This window comes from Belonocnema kinseyi, chromosome 5, assembly GCF_010883055.1.
Source record: "Belonocnema kinseyi isolate 2016_QV_RU_SX_M_011 chromosome 5, B_treatae_v1, whole genome shotgun sequence".
NCBI classification, from domain to species: Eukaryota; Metazoa; Arthropoda; class Insecta; order Hymenoptera; family Cynipidae; genus Belonocnema; species Belonocnema kinseyi.
In genome coordinates, this window is record NC_046661.1 from 49,853,232 (window position 1) to 49,863,465 (window position 10,234).

Sequence of the window (10,234 nt, forward strand, 5' to 3'; positions counted from 1 at the left end):
CTCGTTTTCGTTGCTTATTGATGACTTCATCCTATAATTTTCAAGCATTTTTATTCTTAATGCGAGGAAATTGAAAGCTATGTTCCGCTTTTCTGGAGCTTTCACACAAAAACAGATCGAATTCGGGCTATTCCTATTTTGCCTTTTATATTTTCTGCCATTGGAACGAAAAAATGCGGCTATTAAAAACGTATATTTCATACGTTTGTTAGGGAATATTTAAACATAAAAAATACCCAGAGTAGCTAATGTGTTTTAGGTAGGTGGTGACGTGTCCGGCTTGTGTTTTTTTAATCTCCATAAAATTTTACGAAGTTTGAGCTTCGAGTGTTCGAAACCTTTCACCCTAAGAAATTTTATTTTATTATATTCTTTCACATAATGAATTTTACATCTTTTGTGTGTAAAATAATCGGCCGAATTGGAATATCACAACAGACGCATTTGTCAAATTAATTGCTAGGTGGATTCTTCCAATGTTTCGTAAAGTTACTCCGATACACGAGTGCCCTTTTATTTACATCCACCAGAGATGTAAAATTCAATTAATTTTTTTTTTCGTACAGTATACGTATAAACGGATAAATTGTTGAACGTCATATTTCAACCTCATAATCTAAAGACAAATACCGGTCCGTTCAGCTATTTTCTCCCGAAAATGTTCGTGTTGATGTTGTTGTTTAATCGAGAAATGCGAAGGTTTTAAGGGAATACGCGATAAATTAGATGGGATTCAATCACAAATAGAAGCTTTAGTCACTGATGAAGATTTTGAGAGGGAACAGCTCGAGAGAGAAAGCTTTGATGAAGAACTTTGTTTTGCACTAGCGAGGGCGAAGGAATATATTAACAATGATCAAACTGCTCTTTTGTCCGTTCAATCCGCAAACTTATTAAACACATCGAATCATTCTAATCCAAGCAGTTCAAATATTCAGAATTCGAATCCTCAAGATAATTTAGAGACTAACAATGCTCATTCAGCTCTTTCGTTTATTCAACTCCAAAATTCTAATAGCGCCACGTCTCCTCCTACTTCGGGGAGTTTAGATTTTTCGATTCATTTTGTCCCAAGTAATTCGAACAATCAAAGTAATAATACTCAAACCAATTCAGCATCCGGAATTCAATCAAACGCGAACGCAAATCATTTACCCGCAAAATCATCCCTTTTAGATGTGAATATGATAAATATCGGAAGCGAATCAAATTACCGAATACCCCGAGCAGACTTGCCTAAATTTGAAGGGTCATACGAAAAGTGGCCTCGATTTAGCGACACCTTTAAATCTGCTATACATAATAGCAACAAATTCTCTGAATCCGAAAAGCTAATGTATCTGCGATCGTGTCTGCAGGGTAAGGCAGCAGAAAAAATTGAGTCTCTAGAAACTACCGCGGCAAATTATCAAGTAACTTGGTCCATCTTAGAAAAATACTATGATGATCCTGTCGCGATAATAGAAAACAGAATACGTGCTCTTTTTGAATTATCGTCCTGTCAAAATGCGTCAGCCTCCTCTCTAGGAGAGATTCTCGACAATGCGACAAACATTATCGTGCCCTAGAAGCGTTAAACAAACCATTTTTAGAGTCGTTCCCGCTTTACCTCTTAGTCTCCAAACTTGAACATCAGTCGCGAATAAAATGGAAGGAAGAAACTCAAGGTAATTCCTCTCCAAAAATGAGCGAGTTATTAGATTTTCTGCACTCTCGTAGAAAAATACTTGAAACATATAAACTGAACAAAAGCGAAAAAACGGATCAGCATGACAAGAATAAGAATCGACGAACGCACGGGAATAACGAAAATCACAACTCTCATTCATATGCAACTCAATATAAGGCTTTCTGTCATTTATGCAAAGGTTCTCATTATACTCAATGTTGCGAGAAATTAGAAAAATCGAGCGTCCCCGAGCGAATAAACATTATTAAAAAAGCAAATTTGTGTTTCAACTGTCTCAAATCGAACCATCGCGTTGAAGATTGCAAATCAGATCACTGTAAAAATTGTAGCAAAAAACATCACACAATCTTACATCTTGAAACCGACCAAATAGATAAAAACTCTAAAGCGAATTTCATGAACACAAGCAGCAAGCCTTCTCAATAGACACACTTGAACACATTTTATTCAAAAAACGCACAAGGCGAAAGTCTTTTGACAACCGCGGTCGTTGAGATAATGGATCGGGACGGAACTTATAGCGAATGTAGATTTCTTCTTGATTCTTGCTCTCAGCCACATCTCTTGACGACACGAATGGTATAAAAACTAGAGCTTCCCAGACAGAATATTAACGTTCCTTTAGGTGCCGTGAACTCACTATCATCATGCATCAAACACATGACAAGAACGAAAGTCAAATCGCGCTTAAATAATTTCTTTTTAAATCTTGAATTCTTGATAGTGGATGAAATTAATGAATTACTACCTTCAAGACTGTTAGATAAACTGGATTTCAATATTCCGAACAATATAAAACTACCCGATCCATCTTTCAATAGACCAGGTCCAGTGGACGGTATCATTGGGGCTGAATTCTTTCTTCAACTCTTGAAGCAAGGGCAAATCAAGATTCCCGGGCAGAATATCGTTTTACAAAATACCGTTTTTGGATGGATTATAGCTGGCAAGACGCTTGTCGGAAGCCCAATAAGACAAATATCTTGTCATCTTATCACAATGTCGTTAAATAGTCAATTAGAAAGGTTTTGGACAGTAGAAAATTATCCGGAAAGAAAATTTTATCGGTAGAAGAAAACGAATGCGAAACTCATTATGAGAAGCACACTACTCGAGACGTAGTGAGCGGAAGGTACTGTGTCAGACTTCCCTTTAGAGAAAATGTAGGCGAGATAGGAGAGTCGTACACAAATGCGCTAAAACGATTATATTCCCTTGAACGAACCTTTATCAAAAAACCAGAAATTAAAAATCTTTACATTGAAAACCTTAGAGTCTACCATACCAATGGTTACATGTCCAAAGTGCGGACATATTCAAAGAAGGAAGGCTATTATTTACCCCACCATGCGGTCATAAAAAACAATAGCTTAACAACACAGTTACGCGTAGTGTTTGATGGCTCAGCAAAAAGACCTACAGGCCTATCCTTGAACGACGTGCTGATGGTAGGTCCTACCATTCAAGATAATCTTTTCACTCTATTAGTGGGTTTCCGATCGCATCCCTTTGTCCTTGCAGCTGATATAGAAAAAATGTACTTGCAAACAACAGTCCATCCCGACGACCGTAAGTATCAAAGAATTCTGTGGCGGGAAGATCCGTCCGATCAAATAAAGACTTACGAGTTAAACACCGCGACTTTTGGCACTTCGGCCGCTCCCTTTTTAGTGATTCGATCATTGCATCAGCTAGCGGACGACGAAGCTATCACTTTTCCTAAAGCTTCTAAAGTTTTAAAAAACGACTTCTACGTCGACGACATGCTCACCGGAGCGTCGACTATCAAAGAGGCAGAACAGTTGCGCAACGAGTTAATCGAAATCACGCGTAAAGGTGGCCTAAGCTTGAGAAAATGGGCCTCAAATGATTCAAGTTTAAATGAGCCACTATTAAATTGTTCAGATGAACCATTTTTTCAACTGAATTTAGACATCACTGCTAACACTCTAGGCATTCATTGGAATGCAAAACGAGATTCAATAATTTTCACCGTAAATCAGAATAACGAAAAAAAGGCATTAACGAAACGAGAAATTCTCTCTCAAATTGCGCAATTATTTGATTCTCTTGGCCTTCTAGGTCCCGTTATAGTATATGGGAAAATCTTGATGCAAAAAATGTGGCTTATTAATTTAGGATGGGATGCACCGGTTCCACGCGAAATTCATAATGCGTGGCAAAAATATTATGAGCAGCTACCACTCCTATCAAATTTACAATTCAAACGAAAATTACTCGTGGAAGATTGTTCCACTCTTCAATTGCACGGTTTTAGCGACTCTAGCGAAAAGGCGTACGGGGCTGCTATCTACGTTAGATCAACTTCCAATCAGGGAAGACACGAGACGTATTTAATTTGTTCGAAATCGAGAGTCGCTCCTATCAAATCGTTATCTTTGCCGCGACTAGAGCTGTCTGCTGCTCTTCTACTAGCTCAATTATATGAAGCGACGGCTCAAGCCTTGCGACATTTAACCTTTGAAAAGGTTATTTTTTGGTCCGATTCCACAATAACGTTACACTGGGTTAACACTTCGCTTAACTTACTCCCGACCTTTGAAAGAAACCGCGTTTCTAACATCACAGCAATAACTAGTTCTATAGAAAATCACGAATGGAGACACGTTCGGTCAAAAAGTAACCCGGCTGACCTCATTTCGCGAGGTCTCATGCCTAGAGAATTACTTGATTCTCAATTGTGGCTGAATGGACCAATCTGGATGAACAAAAAAGAAGACCTTTGGCCAGAATCAGTCCTAAAATTCTCCGAAAATTCGGATTCAACGAAACACGTCGCGTCCCTCTCAGTTAATAAAATTAAAATTTTAGAATCAAGTGCTGAACCATTCATGGAAAGGCTCACTGTAAAAATCTTAGAGCACTTTTCTTCTTCTAATGAGCTAAACCGATTTATTGCATGCTGTAAACGAGTCATCCATAACGCGAAGAGTGAAATTAAATTAACAGGAGAGTTAACAATTAAAGAATTAAAAAGCGCTATTATTACCATGATTAGATTGATTCAAGAAGATGGGTTTCCCGACGAACTAAAATCTTTGAAATCTAAGGGTCATTTGAATGGAAATCTCAACAATGTAGCTCCTTTTATTTATTCTGACGGAATTATGCGAGTAGGAGGTAGAATCGACAAATCCAATCTCTCTTTCTCACAAAAGCATGCAGCACTATTACCACACCATTATTTTACCGACGTTTTAATTCGAGAAGAACACATAAAATCTATGCACGGTGGGATACAAACTACCCTTAATATCCTACATCAAAACTTTTGGGTTACAAACGGACGAAATACAGTAAAACGAGTAATACATAAATGCGTTACCTGCGCTCGGATTAACCCATCTATTCCCCAATATGTCATGGGAGATCTTCCATAAAGTCGTCTCTCTCTCGAACGTCCCTTTCTAGTTTGTGGTATAGATTATTGCGGTCCGTTTTATATTAAAGAAAGGCGGCACAGAAATCGGAACAAAATTAAGACCTTCGCAGCTATTTTCGTTTGCTTCGCTACTAAGGCCGTTCATATCGAACTCGTTAGTGATCTCAGTACTGAAGCATTTATGGCCACCCTGCGACGATTTTTTAGTAGACGTGGTCTAAGTTCAGACCTTTAATCAGATAATGCCACAAATTTTGTTAGCGCCAATAATGAAATTGTGGACATCCAAAATCTCTTATCTTCTCATGAGCATAACAAATCGGTAGAGATAACACTAACAAACGACAATATCGCGTGGCACGTGATCCCACCTCGTTCTCCACATTTCGGCGGGCTTTGGGAGGCCGCGGTGAGATCATTTAAACATCATCTTCTGAGAGTCGTGGGCAACACTCTATTAACCTACGAAGATTTACTCACTCTGATCACTGAGATAGAGGCAATCTTAAATTCGAGACCTCCAACTCCCATTTCCTCAGATCCCAATGACCTATCCACTTTGACACCTGCTCACTTCCTCATAGGCGATTCCTTTAGAAGCATGCCAGAGCGACATTTGACAGAAATTCCGTTGGTATGAAGACTACCTTCACCAACTGAACGTGAAGAAGAAATGGCATACCGGTAATGTCACCAATGTAAAAATCGGCGACCTTGTCACATTAAGAGACGATAATTCGCCTCCGATTCAATCGACCCTCGGCAGAATTGTAGCAGTCCATCCAGGTAGCGACAAGATTATTCGAGTAGTCACCGTGAAAACACACAAGGGAGAATACAAACGAAGTGTTAAAAGATTTCTCCTGTTCCAATAGAAATCAGCAATAACTTCTAGGTCTACTCCAACCTTATAGTTTAGAAATACCAAACCGTATTATGATCCGAATTTTGCATCTTGCGTAATTTTCTTTTATTTTATTCATATGAATCACCTGTACTTTATGTTTCTTCCAACAGAAAAATTAACGCTTCTCTACACATAATTATGAAATGTAATTTATTATCATATCATTTATCGAACATTTAAATCGACATATGCCTTATGATTGTTTCTGTTATTGTAATATGTGTTTTCATAGTTCTCTTGTTGAACTAGACCGTTCAAGGGGGCCGGCATGTTGAAGCCGAAATCACTAAATACCCTTCAAATCTTTGTGAAAATTTATGAACCGAAATAGTCTTAAATATTTCCTTCGAAGTCTGTATTAAAATCTAAATTTCTAAATGCAGGCATAAAACTTTTGCTGTCTTTCAAGGCTACCGAAACTTTCTTTACCTTCGAAAATTTGAGAATTTAGGATTATCCCAAACATCTGTAGTCTAAGCTGTATAACGATTTATATTTACTTTTTGTTCAACCTAGCCTTCGTTGCCACTTAAAATTGTATAGCCCTCAACCGATCCTTACTAAATCTTCGCTGATTTACACTTCCTACCTGAAACAACTGCATTTTCCAACACCCCCTTCCTCTTACTTAGTACATCTCCCTGCCTATCGTACCGTCTAGCTCTAGTCCCTCGAGCAGTCCAATTTTTGAAATCATAACGACAACATCGATAGAAAAATTGTAGTCACTCGCGAAATCTAATTGTTACACCAGTCAAGAAGTCTAATAAATCTTGTTCTTTATATGTGAATCTTGCTCTTCTTTTTTCATAAATTAATAGATCCTTGTTCAAAAACTCAAGGAGTGATCATAAACGCAATAAGGTAACTATTTGCGAAATTAATGGTCCGCATCGCCAACAGATTAAAAAAAGAAAGAAGAAAATCATTTAAACCTTTCAATTTCTGTTAAGAGTTTTCGTAACTTATCCCCTCTTCTCAGATTCTACGACAAAAAATATGGAAGAAAGATGCTACGTATTCTTGAATCGGATAAATGTGGAATTGCAGAGTTATTTGATTTTCAAGATTACACTTGAAGGGTATGCAATTCGCAGCCTTTTCTTTAGCAATTCCTAATAGTTGAAATATAGTTAAAAATGTAACTATCTTGTTTGACACAAAATAGTTCATCAATCCTGAGCAACATCACATTTATTCTGAAGCAAACAGCTGTTTTTTAAACAAAGATTCAAAAAAATGAGGGAAAAATGATGAATTTCGAGTTTTCGGTTGAAAATTATGGAAAAGGAATCGTTGAAGAAAAGGCTGCGAATTGCATATCCTTCAAGTGTAATCTTGAAAATGAAATAACTTGCAATTGCACATTTTTTTGATTAAAGAATACGCAGCAACTTTCTTCCATATTTTCTGTCGTAGAATCTGAGAAGAGAGGATAAGTTACGAAAACTCTCAACAAAAATTGAACGAATTAACCAATTTTCTTCTTTCTTTTTTTAATCGTCTCACCAACAATAGGAAGGTTGTGTGAAGCATGATAGTCACTTAATCAAATCATGAGCTAGATCCTAGGGTTTTACGATGTTTTAAGTATCGCCGAAAAAATAACACTCTAGTTTCATTCGGAAACAATCTCCCAGAATTTATTTCACCATGGGTACACTTATGTTGGCCGTTTACTACTTCGCAGGCGCACAAAATGCATCAAATTTTTAATTAATTGAAATAAAACAAGAACCAGATCATTTTTCGAAAAATCCCTCTTTGAGAGGTTGCATTTACCCACTAAGATTATGTGGTTCAAATATGAGATCAAAAAATTCATAATTGTGGAAAAAATCCTGTCATTTGTAAATACATGGGCTAGTTTTCAGTCCTAAGGAAGCACCTTAAGGCGCTTCCTCAGGCTTGAAAATGAGCCCATGTATTACTCTGACAAGGTTTTCTCCTACAATTTCGACTTGTATGATTTCATATTTTTACGACAGAATACAAATGCCTAAATACAGTTCTGATCAGAGAGCTTTTTTCGAAAAATGGCATGGTTATGGTTTTATTACAATTAGTTGAAAATTTATGCATTTTTTGCACCTGGGAAATGGTAAACCGTAACCATAAGTGTACTCATAGTGAATATAGTACTCGGGCCTCTGTCTGGCTAGGAAACAGCAGGTAGTCAAGAGTGTTGCCTGTCATGCCTCACTCAACTTTCCTATTGTTAGAGATTACAGTCAGTTTACAGAAATTAAAAATGATCAAATATTATGCAATTTAATTTTAATATTATGCATTCGGTTCATTACATAATATAATACATAATTTTTTTACAACAATTTTCTACTCCAAACAATCACAAACAATTACATTACAATAAGAAAATACGATTCTTTTTTACATTTTTTAGGATTAAATAATTCTTTAAATAATTTGCATTTGCTTCAAACATTGGAAATTGTTTTTAAAATCATGGAAAATTCCATTGAATTTCGATTTAACAATTTTCAAATCTTGGCGCGTGATCTTTTTCAGGATTTTAGTCGTGGAATCTGAGAAGAGAGAAGAAACGTATATTCATCATTTGTACGGGCCATACTTCTAACTTTTCCTTGCATTTGCTTCTGTATTTCGATAAAGACCCAAAATAAATCACCCATCAATAAGGACTATCTGCTACAATCAACATTAGACTGTTATTTTGCGACGATACTTTAAACTTTAATCATCGTAAACCCAGAATCGAGCCCAGGATTTATATTGAGTGCCTGTCATGCCTCACTCAACGTTCCTATTGGTAGAGATTACAGCTGCTTGAGAGAAATTAAAAATAATAAATATATTAAGAAATTTAATTTTAATATTCTGCATTAGTTTCAGTTACATAACGACAAGACCATTGAAAACAATAGAAGAATATCGGTTAATCCGTTCAATTTCTGTTGACAGTTTTGGTCATTTTTCATAAGATTACATAACATTATAAGCATTGTTGTTCATTAATTAATCAATAAAAATAATATAATTAAAAATTATTATTTAAGAATAATTATTAAGTGCCAATAAAAATTATTGATTAATTATTATAATTCTAAAAATTATATAATTAATTAATGACTATATTAACCGTTTTTCCTAATCATGATTTTTACATTCTTTCGTAAATTATAGCAGAAAATTTATGCAGATAATTAAAATGAAATTGAGCATTGTTTTGCTCATTTTAAGTGATTGTAAGAAGTGATCATTATTGCGGGTGATTTATTGTGGTCTTTATTGAAAGACAGAAGCAAATGGAAGGAAAAGTTGGAAGTATGGCCCGTATAAATGATGGATATAAGTGTCTTCTCTCTTCTCAGATTTCACGACTAAAATCTTAAAAAAAGATCATTAGCCAAAAATTGGAAATTTAAAAATCGGAATAGTATGAAATTTTCTATGATTTTTAAAACAATTTCCAATGGTTGAGGTAAATGCAAATTATTTAAAGAATTATCTAATTCCAAAAAATATAGAAAAGAATCGTAGTTGCTGATTGAAATGTAATTGCTTGTCATTGTTTGGAGTAGACAATTATTGTAAAAAAGTTATGTAATTATTTAAACAATTTTCTTTTCGAAATTTCCAAAAAGTGAGGCAGAAATTTGTTATCCTAAGCAACTTTTTGTTGATGTTGTTTACTATTTGTTGTTGACATTGTTGTTTTCTTGATGTAAGCCATCCATATTTAAGTTGGCGGAAATTTTGAAAAAAACAATAATTAACTGTATAAACAATAACATGAAGATTTTATCAGAATTTGCTAGTTCTCGAAAGTATTGAATATGAAATTTAACTCAGAAAAAATGATTTCGAAAGTATTTTTCAAAAAGTAAATATTTAAACAAGTTATATTTTCTTAAACAATTAAAAGGTGATTCATCTATTCTTTGTATACGCTATACAGTCATGTAATACACTATTTAGTTATTGTAAACAAACTGATTGAGCAATTTAAGATTGTTTAAACGAATAGAAATGTGTTAAAAATTAAAAGAAATGAATCAAAATTATGTAATTATTCAACAAAACGTAGCATAGAATATCAATTAAAACAATTGAAAATTGTTTAAAAAGTAATGGGAAATAGTCAAATTGTCCACTAGTAATTATTTGCATAAAAGAACGACGGGTCTTTGCTAAAAATTAACAATAAAGAACATAAACATGTAATTTTTTATTTTGGGTCATATTTGGGGTG

At 35.1% G+C, this 10,234-nt stretch overlaps 1 protein-coding gene across 1 annotated transcript; it reads left to right on the plus strand.

Annotated features, from left to right (window-relative positions):
- The first annotated feature begins 2,188 nt into the window (after window positions 1-2,188).
- LOC117173645 lies at window positions 2,189-5,733 on the plus strand. The gene is made up of 3 exons (XM_033362286.1): window positions 2,189-2,269; window positions 2,704-4,942; window positions 5,333-5,733. Exons 1-3 carry the CDS (start codon window positions 2,189-2,191, stop codon window positions 5,731-5,733), a joined length of 2,721 nt encoding a protein of 906 aa, XP_033218177.1.
- Window positions 5,734-10,234: the final 4,501 nt, after the last annotated feature.

Bases quoted from the DNA above. Each gene is read 5' to 3' on its own strand.
- LOC117173645 (XM_033362286.1), top strand. From the start codon at position 2,189: ATGGATCGGGACGGAACTTATAGCGAATGTAGATTTCTTCTTGATTCT. The intron at 2,270-2,703 runs GTATAAAAACTA...GTCGTTAAATAG, and splicing joins ATCTCTTGACGACACGAATG to TCAATTAGAAAGGTTTTGGA. The intron at 4,943-5,332 runs GTGGGATACAAA...ACCTTTAATCAG, and splicing joins ACACATAAAATCTATGCACG to ATAATGCCACAAATTTTGTT.